Below are 24,428 nucleotides of genomic sequence, written 5' to 3'. Positions count from 1 at the left end.
AGCATTAGTGATGATCTCATCATAATAACCGGCTAATTGCAAAACGTTATACAGAGCCAAGCAGGAAACGACAATAGTTTCTAATTGAATAGTTATCACAATACTGCATCGGGCAGCCGTCGACATATGTTTCTACTTTTTCAATAAATTAATAGAGATGTACTTTCTACAATGTTGTTTTCCGCATTTTCATTTTATCCTCAACTTTCACATCAGTTTCGGTAATAAGCTGTCATACACTCAACTGCGGGCACGTTACTGCTAACGCATAAAGGAAGCTCCTGTGGACTAGTTAGAACCTTTTTTTTCATTGAAAATGGCGGTGGTTGTTCAAAGTTGACAAGGGCTGAGATAGCGGCACTCGCTAAGCTCATGGAAGACGACGTTGCTAAATGAAAATTTAAATAATCGCTCGAATAACCTTTCTCGAATCGCGGATGAAATGTAATAGGCGCCATTGCTTCTAAATATTTATGCTTCAAGCATCGTCGTTATCGACGTCGTTTCTGCCGGGCGCGTTTGATAGCTGTCGTTTAATAGCGTTTATCGCCGTCGTTGGTGGCACCCTTTCGTGCTGGGAGCAAATGGCCATGCCGTGTCTTCTCGTCATTGGCTCAGATATGCTACGTGTTTAGAGAAGTTTTAAGGGAACTTTAAGATGACCGACAAAATTGAAAGGAGGATTAGCTGCGGATGTTATAATTAGTCGTATCATTTGTATCGCTGAAGAAACAGTTCCCATGAGAGTACGCAATACGGAAGTTAAGACGAACCCTAATTGGTCCCACCGGCCATCGCGAGAGGATTCTAAAAATGGCTAGTGGTATACTCGCGTTTGCGATTAGTTGGTTTTATCGATAAATGTTTAGGTGGTCTCTACTAAACCGTTTCTAACACGAATTCAATAAGTATGAATAGTACCTTCACCGCTTGGTCTCTGTTTGTTTTTGATCGCACTAGTCCAATAGTAAGTACTACAAGGAAATACGTCATGTCCAACCGATTGTTCTACTTTATTTATCGAGTTCACTATGTTGGAGAAAAAAAAGGGCTCGAAAGTAGTTATCGAGGCTCTCAAATGCAGTGATTGTACCCGGACGACAAGGGCCAGTTTGAAGCGCTAGCTAATCTAGAAGAGGGCGCAAGTAAGGTCAGTGGTGAGCTAGTACGCGCGTTACTCCTAACGTTAGACACTGGACAAATATATAATGTTTCGTTTCACCACTGGCCGTGTAACGGGGGATGAAATTCGTAATATTCTAACACGTGGTTGATGAGGCATTAGTTGAGAACCCTGGATGAGTCGTGTTGACGCCTAAAGTAAAAACGCATTGAGAGAAAATTCATTGAGCAATATATCAAAAGGTAATAGGCTGTAATTATCTGTCTGATAATTATACAACTTGTAGTAGAACTTATGTTAAGGTGTACACTATAAACCAGTTTTTTGGTTATCCGCCTTAATAGGACATAGACATTATTCGATTGACAATTAAGGGTGGAACAACAATTAATTAATAACATGACACTTTCACAACCTTTAATATTTTCTGCTGGTAGCGTTACTTTATTAAAATCCAGTGCAATTCAATGTATCAACGCCACCTAACAACTAGTTTCTTAGAGATTCTATATCGATCATGCCAATCCGTGCTTAGACAGCGCTCCGTTTAGCATGTATTCCTTCGTGGAAAGATTTTAGACGAGTGGTATACAGAACCATCAAGTAAAACTGTACTCATGCTCGATAGACACGCGAATACGCCATGTTTGATAGCCGCTTGAGGTTCCCTATATGTCTTTTCCGTAGATCAATTTTAAGTCGACCTTTGCACAGGAAGCCCTTAAAAACGCAAGACACGTAATCGAGTGATAGCAGTAAGAAGGGTAGTTGTGCGAACCGTTCATTATTAAAGATACTCAGTGCTAGAATGGTGTTGTACAACTAAGTGTTTACGGTCGAATAATGAAAATAACTAGCTGATGGCGTGGTGGAAAAGTTATACGCGGGCAACATGTGTGTCAATTAACCGGTGCTTAATATGGGGCAGTCAGCAAAAAAGGCGGAAAGCAAATTGGTAGTCTGGGAGAGTGGAGCTTTTATCTCTAAAAGTACAAATCTCTATAAAAGCAAGGGACCTTCAAAAGTCTTGGGCTACATTTTTTTTTTTAATAAAAAAAAGTTCAACTATAACTCTCCACCAAATCGCTAGGTATTGCACAGACAGACAGACAGACCAAATTAGCAATCTGTTCCCTTGGGGTAGTTCAAGTCCTACCATTAGCACTTACCATTTGTAACAAGCCTCATACGTGGAAAATAGCAAAGTAAATATAACAAACGATCATCCGAAAGCTGAAACGGGAAACAGAAATAACCAATTGTATAGAATACGACAAAGTTAAAACGCACTCGGATCCATTGCGACTAACTCGTATTGACTCACTTGCACCGCATATCATGCCAAGGTCTCCAATACTTTGTACAGAATACCGAATTCTATTTTATGCCGTTGTTGGGTTTTGGATCCTCTACACAACTTCGATACAAGTGGCCACTTGACGCCACTTGTTCTACGTATATTACACGCTTTCTGGTCAAATTTTTCTTTCAGTCCTATTATCCCTCTAGAATATTTGGCTTTTCTGATATTTTTCGGCAAGGCATGGTATGCTGGGCCTCTTAATACCGTTTGTACTCTTTTTATTGGTATATTTCTAAAGGACATATGACTTGCTAGCTCGCGACTAGTCATTGAAAGTTTACAAGGGATGAAGTGGATGATTTCTTGATTTCTCCAACACCCGGCAGAACAATAATAGCTAAATCTTGAAGTATCATTAAAAACTATAAGAAAGACTAGAAACTGAAGTCGGCCTATGCTATCGCAAACACGTTCATTGAGAAACCGTATGCTACCTTCCACCACTCGAAAATGGTTGGGGAAAATAGTACAACGAATCTATGATCGATTTCTGTAGGTAACGGTAAGATTTATTCCGTTACGACCTGCAATGATCCGATTACGATAATATGGCCCTTGCACGATGTCAGCTGCAGAACGCTAAATGCACAGTTTTTTGTTGTGGGAAACGTTTTTGCTTCTCACAAACACTGATACAGAAGAAACGATTTAATAACAACAAATATATTTGCTGTTATCTTTCCTCCTTATGAACTCTGAGTTGAATTCGATACTCTTGAAAATCTACCTAAGTGATAGAATGTATATAAAGAAAAAAAAAAGAATAAACTCATAAATATGTGTCCACTCGTCATCAGCACGAACCCTAAATGGTTAGACGCTGGGAAGTATAAAAGTCTGCCTAAGCTTAAACTGTGTCTACACCACAATTTACATACGGATAGCTAAGTAAAAGCCAGGGCAATGATATGACAGACGAGGGATCGTTTAAGTTCTATCTAACTATAATGATACATTCAGAGGCAGAAAGCGGAGGAACTTGATTAAATTACCGAAACTCTTTTTGACTATATGAGTTTCTTTGTGCATCAAACCTTTATTAGAAAATAAACTCTACATCTCGGTAAAGTCATCGTGAAACCTGTTGTTTCTTTAGACACCGCTTCTGGAAACGCTAGTCGCTACATATGAATTTGTTTAATATTCCATAAGCTTCCTGTCATAAGCTTACTCTATGGTGAACCTAAACAATGCAGGCAGGTCACACAAAAATCTTTGAGCTCATTGCCATTATAGTCGTTACCAGCAGACACGTTAACTACAATACACTGTTTTATTAGGTTGGTTAGAAAATGGGGTACGCTTTTTCACTTTATGATAAAGGCATTTTTACGAAGATAATTTGTTATATATTTGCCGTCGTTTTCCATTTCTCAATTGTTTTTCTTTGTTATTTATTTATTCCGTCTCGTCTGAGACCCTCAGCTATGGTGCTGAGAGACTCGTTCGGCCATTTCTGAGGCCTTATATACTGTCAAACTGTACTGTTGCTAATTGTTGCTAAACCGATTGCAAACTACCGGCGTCTAATTTGTTTGATCTAATTGGCATACAGCAGGTGCAAGAAGGGTTAATTTGTCTTCACCGATCTTCGTCACGGATAATCTGACTTGGCTGTTTCTATCGAATCTTTGCTCTCACATAGCCCCGTCTGTTCGATCCAATATATCATTGTTGATAGTCGGTGTTTTAATGTTTAAGGTAATTCCAATTTCACCGAACACAAATAAAAGTTTTACTTATGCATATCGTCGAACATCTCTTTCTGAGCTTGAGCATACCTTTCATAGCTGCCAATTTCGCTGTCCACTCCGTATTAACAAAAAAACAAGACTTTGTCTCGATTGCAGATAACTTTATGTAATTCGAACTCGACACCAACAGCTTCTTTGAAAACTCGGTTATTGTAAGGGGGCTTTCAGGTTGGGTAGTTCCTGGAATAAGAAGAATCTTTGGGAGAATTTAACTGTCTTTGCTTATGTCCTCTTTTTTGTTTGTTAATGGTCTAGAGCTATATTTTAGCTTTGTTATAGCCTTTGAAATCTGCCTTCGTCGATGGTTTATGCGGCTTCGAGAAGAACAAGAAAGAGTTACGGATTCCCGTTACAGTTTTCTACAGCAGTGGGCCCCTAGTTCTGGAACAAGTTAATGCGCTAGATTTTGGATAATAGAACCGGTTGCGGAAGGCTCTAGAATCGTTATTAGGCTCTGGAGATCCCAACAGAGCGAAAGGTGCTTGCCGCGGTTAACAAGCTCCAACAACGGCAAGTACTGGGACATTAACTCGACTAAAAAATTTTGCCATGATCCGTTATGAATACGGCAGCAAAGACGGATGCCGTATACCGTTTTAGTTAGAGCAATGAGAACCAAAGCTCGCCGTCTTTCGGTCCTGAGTGGAATCTGTTATCGTTTATCGTCCGCTTCACTAAATCACAAGGTCAAATCCTCGTTCCTATTTTGACACACCGTTGAATAGGTGTCGGATATGTGGGCATTCTGGCAAGGTGGTCAGTCGCTGCGACGTTTGTCCTCCGAGCCCGTCCTTTGACCAAACCATTCTTTACGACGCTTTAGCTCCTTCTGCTTAATTCCTTGAGCATGCCGCGCATTCTTAGAATAAATTTTTTTTCTGTCTTTCCTTCCGGCCCAGTAAGAATTTGTTAGCATTCTGTTGATCTTGGATTCACCTTTAACACAAAGCTAGAGATGTTGAACAGCGATAGCTTAATATGAGTTTTCGGGCGGAAGGCATTCAGCGGCTTCATATCTACCGCACGACCGTATACTAATCATAGCAGTGGCTTTTCCCTAAACGTAAGCGTTTCGCTAATGCGCCAGTTCAGCCTGACGATTAATTCGTCCTTCAGTGCATCTTCTATTGTCAGCTTCAACGCATCTTCTATTGTCAGCTTCAATGCATCTTCTATTGTCAGCTTCAATGCATCTTCTATTGTCAGCTTCAATGCATTCTTGCTTTTCATCACCACGTTTTGTGCCCAACCGTAGCGCAGATTAGCCTTTGTACACGTTTTGCATGGCTACTGGCTCCTCTCTCCTTAAACTCCAAGGCTACGGCCTTGGAGTTTAAGGCCCTCGTCAAGCGGAACGTTTTACAAGAGTACGAACGAGGCCACAGGGCCATGGATTCCAGGATTTCGTGTGCGCCGGACGATCACAACAGGTTACGTTTACCTCAATAACTAATGCACAAGTTCGTGGTACCTTTCTTGTGGTGGATCCGCTGCATTCGATTTCACATTAACTCCTTCGTCTGTCGGCAAATGTAGACTTTACTTTTTCTGATTGTGATTTTTAAACCCATTGACTTGTTGTATATTAGCACGCAAGATCACCAAACTTTGTCGAAAGCTGGGTAAGTCTTTTTGAAAGATTTGCTCAGGTTACGGATTAAAGGATTCTTCAATAAGCGGATAGCACCGCCTAAAATGCTCACCACATGCAGGCGGTACAGAGGTTACCTGGTGAATTAGGTGGCCATTGGAACGCCTCCATCGCATTTACCCTGTCTACTGTAGCCAAGCCAGATGTGGCTTCTTCCGTAATCACAGTATCCCAACGGTCCCTGAAATAAAGCTAATTCATTAGTAAACAATCAGAGTTTGTTACCAGAATACCACCCGAGTGCCCCCCAGTGATGCTACAGGGGTAGCGTACTTCCCTTCTTAACCTCGAGACACACAAGGTGGTCTAGGCTCGAAACCGGCTGTTTCGTGATGTCGTCGATGGAAAGTCTAGTTAGCTGATGCAATGCTCAACGTGGGTGGTAACGAAGGTTTTAATCAAATTATCTATTCGACGCGAACTACTACGGTACGACTGTCGTTTTTAGTTGTGCGACCGCCTATCGACACTCCGGAAAGAAGGCTGCATTCTCTCTTTTCACGCGAGAGCAGCACCCGTCGATGGGGACCTGCCACAATTGGGAGCTGCATGAGCAGGAAGCACACTGGGGTAGTTTCTGTTTAGTCCGTCCATAGAAGAAGGACAAAGAAAAGGCCATGCTAGTGAAGTGAGTAGATTTCGCTAGCGAAGTCAGAGAAGCTTGCGGAGCATTCTGCGTTTTGCTATCGTATGAATCTCCAGCGCCGGGTGTATGCGCCGGGAACGGTGATTGAGCATTAGGGATGCTGAGACGTCCACTTTGGAAAGCTCTATTTGAATAGAAAGTTTACAACATCCTATGCAACCTTGAAGGTAACGGTGGTCCATCTTGAAGGGACAGCGTGGCGTTCAACACTGAGGACGAGCAACGGTCGATAGCTCATATTTCTAGAAGCGACACGGCTCTAGACCCACGAACATTGCTCAAGACTCACGACGATCCTCGAAATGGAAAGTAACTAAATTTAGTATAACATTTAGCTGTCCACCAATGCTGCGCGTACAACCAGACGTGACTACAAAGTCTAGCATTCAGCTAGTGTTCTACGTTCGGAATATTAATCCTAACACAAACTTAACCGAATGTGAATGATTCAGTAATTTTTCATCGGCTACTCGTACCTTTGCTAGCGTTTGAACATTTAACTATTCACGTATAAAGGATCGATACATATTAATAAATCCGCTTCGAAAATTCGCATACGCGACTGCCTTCTATATTTCTAGATTTGTTTTTATTATTTTTATTTTATTATTATTGTTTTTACCAAATGGCTTTTGGGATCGAGAGGTCTTCAATAGTTCTGCCAGATGATTGTGGAAGACGATGGGTATCAATGGACGAAAAGAAACTGTTTATTTCGTTACGAGCGACGCTGAGGATCTTCGGTTGTTGTAAAGAACAAACTTTTTCTAAAACAAATTTACTATAGATAGTAGACCTTCAGACTATATAGGCACTGGGGGGTTGTCCTGGTTGCTGCAGGACGGGCCTTGTGCTACTGTTTGCAAAAAAAAATTGGACGGTTTAGACTTCGAACAGTATATTTAACGGTCAACCTAGTTGCAGAGAGTGTCATCAATGGGATCAATGAATCCGAGCAAGTCAATATGTTCGGTTCTCTTGCTTAGGAAAAGTTTACTGCTCCAGAAATTAAGGTTCCGCCCTTCGATTGAAGATGGTCGTTTGTCTTCGAGGGAAAACTGTATTGAAAAAAATCAAACGGGAATTTGAAAACCTTATTCTTACTGGGTATTGTAATTTCGTAACCGTTCGAAATGAAAATATTTCAACTGCTTTTCAATATATTTTCAATCAAAATCAAAGTGAGGCATATGAAGGTGAAGTAGAGCTGCATATGTTTAAGTGGAGTGCCCCCTGGGACAACGATCGTGATTGAACGAAGTTTCCGATAGGCATATGTTGAAAAATATAATAAATACGATACTTTCGGGTACCAGTTATTGCGACTATCTTTTAACTTCGTTTGTTATTAGATTGTTAGATAATAATCCATAATTTTATACACTAGTTAATTTTACTTTAATTGCAAAGAATATCGTAAACTCAATGGGAGTTGTATTTCCTAATAAAGCAACCTACAACCTTCAGATACATACAATCATATGTTATGACATATGTGCTATATTTATAACTTTAAGTACATTGACATTATGCTTATTTTACATTATTTTTTATTTATTAATATTTTTTACATTTACATGATTTTTTAAATTATTAAAAATGAACGAATTATCTAATTTTACCATCACATGATATCTAAAATATGCTTTCGTTCTGTCATCGCCTGTTGTTGTCGTAAAATTAATGAAATATCACGTAGACGGCATTATAGAATACATCCATAGTACAACATATCTGCATCCCAGGCATCGTAATACTTTCATAGCTAACTAAGAGAGTATACGAATAAATTTCATTTATACGTTTTATTTACCTTATTCATGAGGGCCGTAGAAGGCTATACGTTTACTTTTCAGTGAATTATTAAAAAAAAAAATTACCTTTAGGATGGGTCACTGTCTGTGGATGCAATCACAGTTGCATCCAACCATGCACCTATGCTAGGTGTTGTTCTTAATCATAATTTACCTAACGATAATATTGATGTAAGCACTGCTGTGTACAATAGAAATGTAAGATTCCACTCAAAATTTCAGTCAGTTTTTCTATAGTGAAAAGGTTCTGCTAAGTTAACCGTCTCATCACATAGCGTACAAGATTGTTTTCTCTTCTACCGGAACTGGGAGGCAAAATCATCGTCAGCGCGGAGTGGCCGCGTCATCATTCTAAACATCTGGTCCCACGCAACAGCTGACTTCTAAAGCACAAGTGAGCCCGTAACGTAGCTAACGAAGTTTAATGCTGCCTGACATTTCGATGCCTCACGACGGCTCTGGGTAGAAACTTTTGAAACATTCAGTAACGCACCACCGTTATTATACACGTCAATCGGGACCGGTATAGAGGTTACTCACGCATATCTCAATCAGGTGGTGGTGTACCATGTAGAAAAGGAAAACGCCAGCTACCATTGGTAAAGTCAGTCGTCAGTGAGGCGGTCTCCTTGGTCGAAAATCTGTTTGACAGTGATTACATCCAAACACAAAGTGTTCATCGATTTTCGACAAAGGACCAAAATGTATTTTAGGGTACAGGATGAACAATACAAGATGAGGAATAAATATATAATATGACTGCTTTCAGTTTCCAGTTGGTAGAAACATTGTTTTACGTTGAAGAAATGCAGGATGCTGTGCTTCAATTAGACTGCCACCTTTTGACAGTACACTTTGTGTAGTAACGTGTGTGAAACTGTGGATTAACAAAATTGGTATCAACTTTTACCGAATCTTGCAGTGTTCCGATATCCTGTGCTTATGAAATTACTGTAGATTGCAACGGGAAATAAACACGCCTCAGAACTCGTGCTATTACAGTTCATACATAGTTCACTGACAACTGTTGGTACTATACAGGACAATAGAGGACAAGCGTAGGTTTCTTCGAAGATGCTTAGCGTAAGTTTCGGAATAAAGTTTCCATGATGTGGAATTGCGAGATGTGCTAGGACAGGTCGTCGGTACCTTTCCAATAAACGATATGCAAAATAAGTCGCCCTCGTTCCGACATGACGGGGTCGGCTGCATACCCGAGGAGCAGATACGGCTGATTATATACAGGGGCTTGGTGGCCTCATTCGTACACGTGGAGTTTCGTGCGACTAGCATATGATATGATCGAACACAGATTCCGAAACTCTGTCGGAACGTTTTAAAGAACGGAAGATCCCAAACGTCACTGCCGAAATGGTAAATTTTCAAAAAGACCCTTTACTTCTTAGAACGAAAACAGGTCAAGTTGTTTCTTTTCGTGTTTCTGTATTTTGCTGCCTGAAGGTCGCTGTGAAGATCTAATTGTTTACTTGAAAGACGAAATAAGGGTGTTTGTAAACAGTTTCGGTAGTCGATCAGATGCTCGTACTAGTTGGGTTAACAGTGACAGTGAATCTATACTTCACTTCGCATCGATCTGGCATATTATCGACGCAAGGTTATTTAATATCGTCGCGATTGCAATAATGTATAGAAGAAACGTAAAGATTTTTTTCGCTTTAAATCGTAATCCTTCAAGGAGCCTATTCGAAACTCATCGATAGAAAATGGCCTAAATATAAGTAGATTTTAAAAAGTTATTAAAAACATTCGTCATCGCCTCACGCTATACGAATGAGCTAAGTGAGACACCTTGACAATAGAGTAATACACGTGTATGTCAACCTTGAACTGTGCCTGAAACTTCGCCAAAATTCAGAGTGCAAGATACTTTGAATAACAGGCGTCATTATGCAAGCAGCGTTCGTATCAGTCATCAGCATAACCAAGATATAAATTAGGGAACCCCGTTGTCAGTTAGTAGGGGTCGTATCGCAAAATGTCAGGTTGACATTAACATTAAAAAAATCTCGTTACGAAGTTTCGAAGAGAAAAATCTAGGTAAAAATCTAGGATTTATAGCATGCAATTATTAAAAACTAAATTATTTACGTCCAGCAACCATATTTGTCCATATCTCGTGCTGTTCGTCCTTCGTGCAGTTGCTCGCCAAGTGAAATTCATAACAGATTGGCGCTCAACTGTGCAATGGACACGCCAAACCTTGCATAAATGTCCATGTTAAGTAAAGCGTATCTCTGAATATTATGTGACTAATAGATATTAAACGATTATTGAGAAACCATAAACTATGCCCAGTATATGCGTCTGAAGAACCGTGCTCCTGAGCCTCTTTCGACAACTTTTGACTCTGCTGATGCCATTATCTAAGTGAAAGCGAATAAGAAACGGTGTCTAGTGGGTCTAGCGGAGATGATTCTTAAAGGCTGTCTACCAGCATGTATTAGCTTGGCCGCAAAAGTTCGTTAATCGCAGTTGTCTGTCTAACTTTTTCTTTTGAAAAAGTGCGGGCCATAACGGCGATTGGGTAGCCTTAATAGTGAAATAAATAGAATGCAAATATCAAAGCAATATCGCGTATTCCTTAGACTCGTTTGCAACGTTAGTACTTAACCTTTTTTTTAAATAAGCCGTTGGGAAAGTGCGACTCATACGTCAGTTCCTAAATAGTAAGGGTAAGAGTTAATGTTAGAAATGAAGCTTGTTCGTTTACTTACTAGGTGTTTATAATAAACTATGTTTTATATAAACTAAAATAAGGTTCGAGATTCGACATAGCCTTTCTCATTGCAATAGTAAGTCCCAGCAAATAGCTGCGGCCTTGCCAAGCGTATCGTTAACCTTCCGGCATAGAGTGACTTTAACAGTAAATTACTTCCAAACAATCGATGTTCACGATTAGCCTACTATCTTTGTGAGACTTTACGAAAACAACCCCGAAACTTCATTTTACTTTTCCTTGATCTAAGTTAAGCCGGCAACACCGACAGACACGCTTTACAAAACTTCTTTGATAGAAAAATCGCCGCAGACTAGCCGCAGAAGTTTCCAAGCCACGTCGCGGTGAATCTGCACAAGGCCTTATTACACTTCATTATTTCAATAAGGGAACTATTATCTCGAATTGCCGTATTCACTATTTCGTGAAAAAGGATCGATGCGTGTTAAATAGGGCAGTCGATGTTAAACACTAGCCGACGTAGCTGAACAGTGTGCTGCCTTGGCAAGCGGCTGAGAGTAATATTATAGTTCAACGCATAAGCCACTATTTGGTCTAGATTTTGGTTTTGTTTTTTTAACTAAACTTGGTTTTTATTTCATTGATTCTTTTATTCTTTCTTTCAGCATTTCTACTTATTGTAGTATGATTACTATTTGATTCTAGGTAACTCCGGAACAGCGCATTTTATGATCATTTTTGCTTGCGTATAGCGGCAAGCGTGTTGAAGGATGATTCAATGATACGTATATATATATATATATATATATATATATATATAACTTCTTTTTTCAGTTGGTACAATTAGTTCTATCTAGTCTCTAACAGCTTAGATATAGGTAACAAACGAAGTCTATATATTAGCAGTAGCAATCTCTCGGAACTTGAGCATAGCCGCTGGAGTCGAAAATATTATTAGAAAACGTGCAAATGCTACACGGATGATACGATGTCTTTATCTGGGCCACTGGCCATATGAGGTGCCGCGTTTTTAGAAAATCTGGTCTAACTATTATATCGATATGAAGAACCTATTTCGCGATCGTTTGTAATCATTATTGTTTGCATTGTGAGGAACATTATATGTGCTTTGGTTTTCCTACAAACGATTTTTGCAAAAAGTACTTGCATGCAATGTAGAGGGGAGCAATGTCTTCATTGGCGAAGAGTTAGTCATTTTTATATAGACATGCTCGAAACGGTTGCGAGTTCAGTGTACTCTGTCGATTTTTGGCATCAACTTGATCGCGTGAAGGTCAGAAGGCAGAAAGCATCGTACCAAATTAGATCAATCAAGACGATTCTGGTAGGAAAATAATCTGCGAGTGTTAATGCTATTTTTGTGTCATGTGAAATATAAATCCGACACCGGCAGTCTACAGTCGTTGAGACAAGCATATTTCACTAATTTTCCAAAAATACTAAAAAAGGCCGAACCGCGGCCCAAAATTAATTTTAACATAATTAATATGAACCTAATAACAGGTAGTAGAGCGTCCAAGTGTCAATGCAAATAGATTGAATATGCCTACACCAAAGATGAACTTAAGTGAGTGTAAAATTGTATTGGCTAAACTTTGTAGACTCTTATTGTATTCGAAATGTTATGTTTTATTTGTTTGCTGCAGCGCAAACAAGAGGCGGTGCTACGGACAGGCGTCTTGGTCGGATGGATTTTTCTGCTCGCGATTGGAGCGAGAGTTATCGACGCAAGTGTTAGCGTATTCCTCACGAAACCGGGTCCGTACGACAGGCGCTATGGAGCGTTTTCGGAAAGTGAACGCCAAGAAATGCTCGAGCTCACAAGGTTTGTAGAAAATAAATTTATTCCATCTATCAGTAGTTGCTAAACAAATATACACGGCACGATTCATTGGACAACATTTTAACACCACGCTTGACACTCCTACTAAATACAGCTTTTCGTGGGTTATTATTGCATTACTCATAGATAAGGGATGCGCATATTTTTATTTGTCGACGTGGTTGCTTGGACGGCTAAGCCGCTGAAAGAGACCAGGGGGTCGTTGCTCAAAGCCACGTACTGCACGACGTCCTGCCAGCGATACCTACCACGCGACATTCTGCCTACGTCATATACTACACCACCGGCGCGAATAAAGGAAGTTGAATTTGTAGTTACGTCTTAGGGTGATGGGTAACGTTCTTCAAGCTTTGGTGCTTGACTGATTTCAAAGTCTGTTAGATTTGAGCATGACCACATGTAATCATTCTCAGTTTGATTGGTGCTCAATCAATGAGACTATTCGGTGAGCGCTCGGTCGTATATACTGCGTCTTTATCATATCTATAATCAGTTGCAGTTTCTTTATACTATAGTGTGTTGTGGCTTTGTAGTGACAAAAAGAATTGACTCGAGATTAGGGTTTTGTGGGTAAGGCAAATTTGCGACACCTGTATAGATAGGGTTTATCTTGTATCGTGCATCTACCTAGATGGAAGTGATCTAATGAACTTTTGATCTGACTCATTTTTATTTTTTAATGTATTTTCATGACATATTATTGTGCCCTATTTATTAGTACTCATTGCTTACCTACGGGCAGCGCAGCCCTAAGTGAAAGCCAAAACACATCTGTGATATTTAGGAGCAGCTGGTAGGTTGCATTCATTGCCTTCTTTCCCATACCCCAAGCACTTCTGTGTTCTAAGAATGACTACAACGCAGACCACACTGCGAAAGAACGACCATTCCACCAGAAAGCTTTCTTTTCCGAAGGAAACCGTGGTTCGATGAATCAACGGATCATTAAGCCGATTCGGATCATTAACGAACGAAAAATCCAAAGTCGGGTGTCTTTTAGCAAGGTAAAACCTAATAACCTGGTGTCTCCTTGTTTTCTGTGTCATCCGCTCATAAACTTCATGTACCATTAAGAGGGTATATTTTTGAGTAAAACAGCGCCATTTATGATAGAAAGGACCCCTTGAGAAAACGTTGAGGCTTTAAGGAAAATGTCGGGTTCGACAGCGTATTGCTAGATGTTTAGTGGCGCAGGCGGCTGTTTGAAAGTCACGCACCAATACACCTAGCATCGTTTAGAGAGTACATGACACTACAGTATGGAAGCATCAAGTTTCGAATAGGGTGTCCTCTATGAGTATACTGTGAGGATATCAAGTAGAGCGGCATAGAAATAGGTTTTGTGATCTAAGACGAACTTTAACTTAAACAGTCCTACACACGAGTTTTTGCAAAATCTGGACGGACAAGGTCTTGTTTTCGGATGGTTAGTTAATGGCTAACTAAGGATACGGTTGAATATTAAGATCAGCCTACATCCCCAATTGCATTAGGGTGTGTTTAATTATTTTTCTCCCTTGATTACCTTGAAGTCAGTCAACTACAGATAAAGCAGTATTATCGCAGCTTAGTGTTATCGAAATTATCGAAGCAGTCGAAAGTCGTTAAACTTTTTGAGTTAACCATATAACAATCAATTAGAATTTCAACGTGTTCCTAGTCCAACGGAGAGTTTGCCTGAGGCGCCAACGAGTTATCGAGAACGGAACAAAACATGTGTATTATTAAGATTATAGGTTACATAATTACTGCTGGTCTCGTGACAGACTGTATATATTAGTTGTACGGAAAATATTTACACTTGTCTAGATTTGCGACATTTTGATACCTCAAAGATATCCATTTTGTGGCAGTTAAGTGGTGATATAATGGAGGGTGCGGCTATATAGGTCGAAGTTTATTAAACTTCAGGAAGAGCTGTTCGTTTATTCCAAGCCAAGGATTTCGTTATAGTGCAGACTAAGACTGGGATGCAAGGACGTTTTCGAAAGGTAATCGATAAAAGACATCCATGACGTTAGCCTGTATGGCTCCAGGTGGGTCTGTTACGCCCGTTTGCTTTACAAGCAGCTGTAGCTTCTTCGACAGCTTTTGACTGTCGCAGCAAGGTTCCAAACGGAAAAGTCTCTGCGTACTAGCTTGCACAGCCTAGAGCTGCACTCTATCCCTGTCAGTGTTTTTGTGGACACGCTATTTTGAGATACAATTAACAGCTAACCACTGTATCAGCTTACGCAAAACAAGGCAAGAGTGTGATCCCGATCGTTCCTGCCTAAACAGTGTCGACAAAAAGTATTAAAGTAGGTTGTTTTAAGTGGTCTTCTGATATGAACAGTCTAGAGCCAACCAGTAGAAAACAGCGTTCAGATTATATAGAAACATGACACGTTTAGAAATGTAAAATATATATATATATATATATGTCATGTTTCTATATAATCTGAACGCTGTTTTCTACTGGTTGGCTCTAGACTGTTCATACCAGAATATATATATATATATATATATATATATATATAAATTAAAAAAAAATATATATATATTTAATACACCTAACAACAGCATTATGCAGTTTCAAGGATACGCTATGAAGGTACGCTTGTTTCATTGTACTATTATGTCAATTCCAAGCAATAAGCTGTGAAAAAGTAAAACACATGATATTTGAAGCCTTCACGGATTGGGTGTATGAAGTAAACACCCCATGTTTATAATTAGCACCGACAAACAGGATAAAGCTTTGAAGTCATATCGACGAAGTGTTCCCCTTTCAGTGTGTTTTATAAAATATTTATTATAGTATTTTTATAAATACTGCCATCACAATTGTTTTCAAAAACAGTAACACCCACTTGGCAAGTTGTTGTACTTAAAGGCAACCTATTTCTTCGAATTGCTCTGTATAATAAGCAATTGACAATATTTTGTTTCATATAGGCTCGAAATAATATTGATTAACATGGCACTCAATGTGATTACATAATATACCTTCACGCAATGACTTTTTATTAAAGGTAGATTGTATAGCATTGAAAATATAGCTTTGGGACAGGCGGAACTGTTATACAAAAATACGGTTATTTTTCCGGTCTATCGTTCAACAAAAGCTCAATGGAATACGGGGAAAATACTTAATTGTCCCGTACAGCTTTCGGTCACAGTAACGTGACTAAATTGCACTAAATCTCTGATCTGAAAAAAATTCTGAAACTTTAATAATATTTGTTTTCAAATCAACGTTTTCTGACTAGAAATAGTCCCTATATGTCTAATTTAACACAGAATTAAAGAACTGAATATATGTGTACAATGCACCATTTTGGAAAGAATAAAAAAAAGTTCACAAGGATTTCGATAAACAAAAAGTTAATTTCGAGGACTAGATATTTTCGCTATAAATCCCAGTCGTTATTCTGGAATTCCTAAGGGTATGAGCTTTTCATTTCTATGAAAAAGTGATATGATTAGTTGGAAGACTGTGTACGGCCCCTCCGGTTGTTGACAGCGACTAAGGAAAATCAGCGCAATAAAGTGGTCTTAAATTTAATAGTAATTCTGGTACCTTATTCACTATCACTCGATTAAGATAATTTTTGGTGCCAAGACTCTGGGTACATTGGACGTTCTAGATGTACGAAAACAAATATCTTATCTCGCTTATAGTTTCGTTTTAATTTCACAGAGAAATGTTTACGTTTGCATATGATTCGTACATGCGACATGCATTTCCTGCTGATGAGCTCAACCCGTTGGCGTGCTGCGGTCGGGGCCCGGATCGGGAACGACGAGACAACATTAATATCAATGATGTCCTTGGAGATTATTCGCTCAGTCTTATTGATTCCCTAAGTACGTTAGCCGTTATGGGAAATCGGTCAGAGTTTCGGCGGGCCGTCGAACTGGTACTCGATAATGTATCGTTTAACAAAGACAGCACCGTTCAGGTGGGCATTCGAAACTGTAGAATCTTTGCTTTGTTCAACAATATTATATTCGATTGAACTGTTGACGCTTGAGGGTAATTAATTTTTCGATCGTAACATAAACCTTACTGTTGATATTTCAGGTTTTTGAAGCCAATATCCGTCTGCTCGGGGCTCTTCTGTCAGCTCATCTTCTAATCAAAGATCCTGCTAAGCCTTTTGGCGATTTGAGGCCTGCGGGGTACAGCAACGAGCTGCTGACGCTTGCCAGAGATCTTGCCAATAGGTGCTTGTAATTGATGTTGACTGAGCGAGCAACATGTGGATATGTACTTAGTTCAATTGCAATTGATTTTGTCGCTCTATTGCCATCTTTGAATGGCTTCGTAGGTACTGCCAGTGACCATCTCGGCAGCATGGCAGACATTAGTTAGCTAATTAAATTAAATTAAATGCCTAGTTTGTTATCGATGATTTTTGATCTTTTTCCTTTGATCTTTGATGGATCGGTAACTAGTTAATGACAACTAGTGCTGGCCGGCATATCTCTAAGCAGAGTTCATTCGAATTAGCGAAATGTAGTAACAAGTTTTTCATCGCACCATCTAATAAAAAAATTACAGACTACTACCGGCGTTCGATGGAACCCCAACCGGTCTCCCATTTCCCCGTGTCAACCTTTTAACAGGTACATGAGCTTTACGGCTTCGCAATTTGCGACATATCCAGAGAAGGTCTTTTCTCGCTATTGCTAAATATTATATGATATTATGCCAAACAGATGAGTCAAGGCTTATTCACACAGTAGAAATCATTTTTTTAGAAAATTTTTATAAAAATTTTTCAAATGCATTGAAAAGTTACTAACCTTGTTAAAAAATCACTTAGTCTTTTCTAAAAGACCAATTTTCCTTGAAGCTATTTTTTCGCAAGGCCATACTTCACAATCCAATGCTCAGACGGATTCTTTTTGCAAATGAAAAATGTAGGCGAATCATTTCTAAGCTGATTTTTAAACGTTTAGGTCGTGTTCTGAATCATTCACCCTCCATGCCATACCCTGTAGATCTAAACAGGTGAACGCAGCAAGATCTGGGCTATAAGTCTACCACAAAAGATCCTCCCAGAATTTGCATCGAAATTTTCCAAGCCACAAAACCTGCACGAAGTCAGATCGTCATACAACACGCGTACTTGGTATCCCCTGTTGGCTGTGCAGAGTTTTAATTGCGTAGACTTGTTTGATAACTTCACTCGAGTCGCAACTTGCATTCATCGTTTTATCGCCTTCAGGAACCTTCCAATAGAGTAGCGTCTTCTAACAGATCCCTCCCTGTCTGGGAGTTGTTCGAGGCTCGATCATACCTTTCTATGGGGAAAAGGGCCGTAAAACTTCATATTTTACGTCTCCGGTACCGATTCTATTGAAAAAAAAACCCACTTATCCACTTCTAAAATAACCCTTAGTGCTTGCAACTGATTCAAGGCAGTGAGCTAGCCAGTATATAACTATGCAGGACTCTTAGATGATCTAAGCCCAATGTTCACCCATTGATTTCATGCGGCCGCTTGTATCGTAATGTCTGGTGTAAATCGAACTTCAAGAGCTCTCAGACCGTTTCGATAAACACTCTCTCGATACGCTCACTCTTACGCCTTCACACACTAACTTAAGGACAAGCTTTGCTGGCACGCCTGCACATTTATAAGCAGAAAAATACCGAGAAAGTAGTGTTAAATATGCGAACTTCCGTGCCGGGAAAATTGCTATATCCTGACGAATTTAGCCAGGATGCGAACACTGTAATGAGCGCAGAACAGCCCAGCGGATAATGAACGTGCAAAATGTCAAAACAAAATGGTTAAAGATATGCGCAGTTGCATGACATCGTTCGAAAGTTGCCGAAGCTGTATACACCTTCTGACCGATTTAGTATTTTACTAAGTCTTTTTTAGTATAGATGTGAAAAGCTCATAGCCCCAAAAACTGAGTCGAGGGGGTAATTCATATCTCAGTATAAATAAGAAAAAGAATATGGTCTTAATAGCCATTCCAAATGGCAACGATCCACTAGAGCAATAGAAATTTGTGCTATTCACTATTGTGGATATTCTTGTCAGTGTGTCTATATGATCTCCTGTTATTACAGGAGTGCCTCGTAACTGCTCAACGGAAACATGCACTGCCGGAGCAGGAAGCCTTCTACTTGAGTTTGGCGTACTTACACGATTAACAGGCGATTTTGTGTTTGAGAGCGTTGCTCGCCGCGCTATGGAAGCCCTTTGGCTGCGAAGAAACAAAGACACAGGTATGTTGAAAGACCAGTCGTTCCCCATCACTGTGCAGTAATATGTTGTGTGCCTACTGACTGTTTTAAGCCGGCTGTTGTTGTTGCCGGAGTTGAAAGTTAGCTGTCTAAAGACAGCTTAACGAGAGCTTCACTACTACTACTACTACTAACAAAAACTTTACTACCGCTAGTAATATGATGTGATCCTCTCATAAACTTCTTGTATATTTACGTCGTACAAGAGTCACCTACTTCTTTTCCTCAAGAACTTTTGCCATTTGATTTCAATATAAAAATTAGAGCAAATACTTAAAACCTCCAGTAACTATTAGATGATTCGAGTGCGAGCATGCAGTTATAATAAGTAAAGGTACCATATTTAGAAGCTTAGTATTTACCTAATATACGAAAAGAACCTCCGGTGGGTTAATACTCGTCAGAGCCCGGGATCTTAGTTTTAGGAAAAACTGATTATTGGAGGCGGTTGCAAAAGGCTTTTAGGAAGCATATTATCCGTGTTATTATATAGAAATTCAATGGTCAACGTCAATGTAATAATCCTCGAAACAATAAAATTAGTCGTCTTATAGCGACTCATCTCTAGCCATTATGTAACTTACATGTCGTACACGTTTTTGTTCGCTGTTCGATTTGTTTATCCTTTTAAACTCCGCAGGCCTTCTCGGTAACGTGATTGATGTACGCTCGGGACGATGGCTGGGCACTATGTCTGGGGTCGGCGCTGGTTTGGACTCCTTCTTTGAGTATTTGCTGAAGAGTTATATCCTATTTGGGGAACATGACCATTTCCGAATGTTCAATGAGAGCTATTCAACTATAAAAAGGTATCATATATCCATTAAACTGAAGCAAATGTGCTTGTTTGCGAAGATAAACTTCCTATACCTCACACGATGGGCTAGCATCCTAAGGAAGAACGACTTGCTGCCTTGTAGCAACAGGTCGGAGGAAAGAAATAAGATGTAAAAGGATACGCGTTACATACATGTTATATCGATATTGAAACTAGTGCTGAGTTGCGTCCCGTATTTTGACTTATACAGGAATCAGTATGAACCATTCTCAAATACCTCAATACGTGATAAGATGAGTCTTAGTCTTATTTGAAATAAACCGTAGCCAGGATTCGCATGTAGCTGTTTGACCGGTTGAGATATCTGTAGAAAGCCAGCCACCAAGTTTATTTCTAGGCAGTCATGCTTCTAATGAGCAGATGTCAGCAGCTAGGCTAAAAAAAGACTGTGACCTTGTGACGTCTCTACTGACTAGTTGAAGAACAAAAAACGTTCGATAGCCGGAACTATCCTCCACGATGTAGTAATTTGATTTGCAGTATCCAAGGCTGTGAAAATGCTATTTCTAATAGGCAGCTGTTACTGGATAAGCTACCTAGCCCATGGGCACAAGGCCTTTGATCGGTGCATTTAGTGCTTCTATGTATTTGCTCTGAATAAAAAGTTCAATGAAGGTAAGCTTCCATCTAAATTTAAAGCAAAGTATAAGACAGGTTGTATTGCCACTTCAGTTTGTTCCGGAGAAGCAAGGGGAAGCGAGTTAGCAAATGTGCATCATCAAGGCTTATTTTGATGGAAATGTTCTTGCAGAAATCCGTTTGTATAAATTCAGTATGGACTTTTTTTGTCATCGTGTGATATTTCTACAGGTATATGCGTAAAGGTCGCCCCCACTGTAATGCCGGTTCGGGAGAGCATCCGCTTTACGTGAACGTAAACATGGCTTCTGGAAGAACTTCCACACTTTGGATCGATGCGCTGCAGGCGGCCTTTAGTGGTGTGCAGGTCTGCGTTAGCTTGTCGTACTTCTTTTGCTTTTTTTGCTTCTGGTTTTTATTTTATCGCTGTAAGTCGAGTGTCGACAAATTTTTACCTCTGGATTATTGACAATCATCTCTCAAATACAAATGTAGGTATGGCAAGCTTTAGGTGAATAGTCGAAGAAACTCGTCTATAGAAACGACTTCGTGCGTTCGTTTGGTACTCGTCAGGTGAGGGAATAGTTAGTGTTAGAAGGTCTAAGAAGGAATTCGAATGTTAGCAAGATACTGGGTGCCAAAGGCAGGTAGGTTGCGATACTCAACAGCAAGAATCTTTCTTTCCAATATTTGCTACCTTAAATGAGCGTTGCTATACTGTGAACGGATGAGCATGTAGCCATTAATGAATTGCGGACCATAATGAGAACCATTTTGTCCCATTTTGTTCCCATCCCAAAACTATCATCATGGAAATGTATTTCCAAAGCAGCAATTATATTACTGTTTCTGTCATTAGTTATAGTCGATTGACTTTAAATAGCAAATGAAAACGCAAAATTTCGTTTACAGACATACACTCATACACAGGCATGCGCTTCAATTCCAGAGCTACCAAGTAACTGCATATATTTTTAGGAGATATCTGGCCATATTGACGAAGCGTCACCTTTACATAAATGTCAACTTCTAGTGTAAAAATTGCTGATTCCTTAATACCATTACGAGAACTTGTTGGTTTGTTGAGTTCTCCTCAGTCTCGTAAATGTTGACCTCGAAATTCGAAACGTCATGTGTACTCCATACATGTAGCGAAAGGCTGATGATACAGGATGATAATAAAAAAAAAAAAACACGATATTCATTGCTAACTGGCTAAAGCTCATATAATAACGGACGCGCGTTTCTAATGAAATTCGAATCTCTTTCGCTACACGCTTGGGGTGTAGTGAAGTGCAATGTTTACAAGGAATAAAAAATGTTCAGATGTAACTGTAAAATAACCCAAAGTTTCCCTACAAAATATTGAAAAACAAATTTGTAAATTCGAAAGGTGCTGATGGGTGATGTGGAGGAGGCCATCTGTTCCCATGCTTTATACCACGCCATTTGGAGAAAATTTGATGCCCTACCGGAGAGGTGAGCAGTTGAAAATTACTCATTTATATCGTGTCATCACTTTTGACCATGTTTTTGATATGCATACTCTATCGTACACATTATAAGTTACTCGTTTAGACAAATCGAAATTAACAAAAAATCAACAATTTCGTATTGTTTTTTTTCCTGAATGGAAACACTGATTACTCCGCTAATAGAAAGGTTTTACAGTTCTACGTCTACTCGCATCAACATGCATCAGAGCGTAAGCAGCATATAAGCGAATCACCCGTACGAATGTAATTGCGATACTTGCAAATATCTCCCCCTTCCGTTTTTCGATTTAGGTCCTTTCCTGTGAACCTCCAGCTAACGTTTTAACGTACGTTCGTATTACTTTGGTTTTTGCAGATTTAACTGGCATTCAATGAACGCCGACGTCCACTTCTATCCGCTTAGACCAGAACTTGCCGAATCCACGTATCTGCTGTACAGAGCTACAAAGAACCCGTTCTACTTGCATGTTGGCCGTGAAATCCTCGTCAGCCTCAACAGTTACTCGCGTGCTCAGTGCGGCTATGCAACAATACATGACGTACATGATAAATCTCTTGAAGACCGAATGGAGAGTTTCTTTCTCAGTGAAACATGCAAATACCTCTATTTGTTGTTCGACAACGACAACCCACTTAACCAACGATTCTCCAGTTACGTCTTCACAACGGAAGGACACGTGTTTCCTATAGTCAAAGAGTTTCGAACGCCGGTTGATGAAACGGTATCGCGTAGTGATCGGGAGCCGCAGTTGCCGCCAGAGGTAGGCGCACTCGCTGCAGATGGCGAACTTCCGCTGACCACGTCGGGTAACAAGTTGACTCTGGTGAACGCATCTGGACCCGGCTGTCTGAGAGTTAATCAGGAACGAATGTTTCTGCTGCCGCTAAAACATGAATACCTCGCCCAGGTCAGCACGTCCCTTGGTCTCGACCTTCAAAACTCGGCAGAAGACCTGCTATGATCGCCTGCGGACGCCAAGAGTAGTTAACCTATGTTAGGTATCATGTTGCCGAGAATGTGACATAAGTAGCTGTTAGATAGGCTTGGAGGTTGTTTGTTAGATTGTTTATTAGACGAGAAGAAAAGTAATGTGACAACTGGTATTTTCTTTATCAATCCCCTGGGGTATACGCGAAGAGGTTCCTGTCCATATAACGTTAGCAAAATACATGTATTTACTGTACTATGCTCAAAGTCTAGCTGGAATCAATCAGACGAAGGCGGTCTCTTCTTCGCACCGTATTGAAACGAAGAATCGATATACATGCAGTATACATATAAATGTACGCAGTGCAGATTTCCGTGATGTCGTTGAACTCGTTACGATATCGACAACTGCACGCAGGTGCAAACCGCGGCCGACATCGACCTGCTTTACTAAAATGTTGCCAAATTTGCCGTCCCGAACATAAGATCCCGGAGTATCGTAACGTAACGTGTAACACTATCAATCGTTTCAATGTGACTGCGAAGCCATATCAAGCATATACAAAACTATTATGTACGGGACCATTGTGCCTTGACTAGTCGTTTGAATGAATTATAAAGTATGATGTTTATTGATGTAACCGCATGCGAAGTTTGTAAGCAAGAGAAAATGACTTCTTCGAAACAATGAAGTGTCAAATATGCGCAGGATGAACATCTATCTCTCTAGAAGGCCTGGCGTCCCGTAACACGGATAATGTATTACCACTTGGGTAAACTGAATGGGTGAATGAAAAGTCAATATTACGAGTACTATTTTAATGAGCTGAAACACCCGTCCCGGCATGTTTACAGACTGTATAGATGCTCTTACCTTGATGGAGACAAGTGCGTAACAAGTGACACTCTGCCAAAACAAATAAAAAAAAAAAGTTTCATTGACGCTACGCGTGTGCTTGATGATCTGATTGCTTGGACATTCAAAAACAATAAGAGATAAATGACTAATAGCATTTCATTAAACTATTGGCAAAAATTTCTTTGGGTGAACTTCCTTCGGAGAAGGAAACTTCCCGATTGTCTACGGTTTAAGCGGTCACGACACGTGGCTTGCATAGGTTTCCAAAAGCTAAATTTGCCCAAGTTTGAACATTTGTCTATTTACGACTTACAGACAGTCCCTTTATTTACTCTCCATGCTATCCAATGACCTTTTGCTAATTAAGACTAGGCCATTTGAAAAAGTTGCTTACGAGCTATCTTGACGGTAAATACACCTCTCTTCTAGTGATGTTCAATAACGGATTGATAAATTATATCTACCATAACTTATCGACTGCTGAGAATACTGATCGACATAAAATTCGAAAAGAAAAACTGACAGTCTAAGGTTCTTTTGTCGGAGTCTTAAATGATCAAAATAA

The 24,428-nt window shown here is 39.8% G+C and overlaps 1 protein-coding gene and 1 long non-coding RNA gene across 12 annotated transcripts; one reads left to right on the top strand and one right to left on the bottom strand.

Moving 5' to 3' along the window:
* Nucleotides 1-985: 985 nt before the first annotated feature.
* LOC111259836 (uncharacterized) lies at nucleotides 986-8,614 on the bottom strand. Of its 10 annotated transcripts, none has more exons than XR_002679870.2 (4): nucleotides 5,944-6,691; nucleotides 2,293-5,760; nucleotides 1,539-1,843; nucleotides 986-1,315 (listed from the first exon to the last, which is right to left on the bottom strand). It is a non-coding gene; the product is annotated as an uncharacterized LOC111259836 (long non-coding RNA). The 10 variants fall into 10 exon arrangements; XR_002679872.2 differs by lacking the exon at nucleotides 986-1,315 and adding an exon at nucleotides 8,418-8,614 and having other exon boundaries at nucleotides 1,530-1,843; nucleotides 5,944-6,072; XR_015310749.1 differs by lacking the exon at nucleotides 986-1,315 and adding an exon at nucleotides 8,418-8,579 and having other exon boundaries at nucleotides 1,530-1,843; nucleotides 2,293-2,356; nucleotides 5,944-6,072.
* Nucleotides 8,615-8,761: 147 nt separating this feature from the next.
* LOC111259835 (ER degradation-enhancing alpha-mannosidase-like protein 1) lies at nucleotides 8,762-23,946 on the top strand. 2 transcript variants are annotated; one of them, XM_022832125.1, is made up of 11 exons: nucleotides 8,762-8,950; nucleotides 9,274-9,725; nucleotides 12,717-12,895; nucleotides 16,596-16,857; nucleotides 16,980-17,122; nucleotides 17,460-17,524; nucleotides 18,987-19,145; nucleotides 19,804-19,972; nucleotides 20,812-20,947; nucleotides 21,974-22,059; nucleotides 22,432-23,946. In XM_022832125.1, exons 2-11 carry the CDS (start codon nucleotides 9,723-9,725, stop codon nucleotides 23,036-23,038), a joined length of 1,809 nt encoding a protein of 602 aa, XP_022687860.1. In that variant the 5' UTR covers nucleotides 8,762-8,950; nucleotides 9,274-9,722; the 3' UTR covers nucleotides 23,039-23,946. The 2 variants fall into 2 exon arrangements, with proteins under 2 accessions (XP_022687860.1, XP_086824157.1); XM_086968031.1 differs by lacking the exons at nucleotides 8,762-8,950; nucleotides 9,274-9,725 and having other exon boundaries at nucleotides 12,881-12,895; nucleotides 16,577-16,857.
* The last annotated feature ends 482 nt before the right edge of the window (nucleotides 23,947-24,428 follow it).

This window comes from Varroa jacobsoni, unplaced genomic scaffold, assembly GCF_002532875.2.
Source record: "Varroa jacobsoni isolate VJ856 unplaced genomic scaffold, vjacob_1.0 scaffold_370, whole genome shotgun sequence".
Classification (NCBI taxonomy): Eukaryota; Metazoa; Arthropoda; class Arachnida; order Mesostigmata; family Varroidae; genus Varroa; species Varroa jacobsoni.
Note: the sequence above shows the minus strand (reverse complement) of the source record. Positions and strands in the feature narration are given on the sequence as shown.

What these genes read in the sequence shown, in the direction of transcription:
- LOC111259835 (XM_022832125.1), top strand. An exon ending in GCGAAGAAACAAAGACACAG is followed by an intron (nt 19,146 to 19,803) that starts GTATGTTGAAAG and finishes TAAACTCCGCAG; the next exon opens with GCCTTCTCGGTAACGTGATT. An exon ending in AGCTATTCAACTATAAAAAG is followed by an intron (nt 19,973 to 20,811) that starts GTATCATATATC and finishes ATATTTCTACAG; the next exon opens with GTATATGCGTAAAGGTCGCC.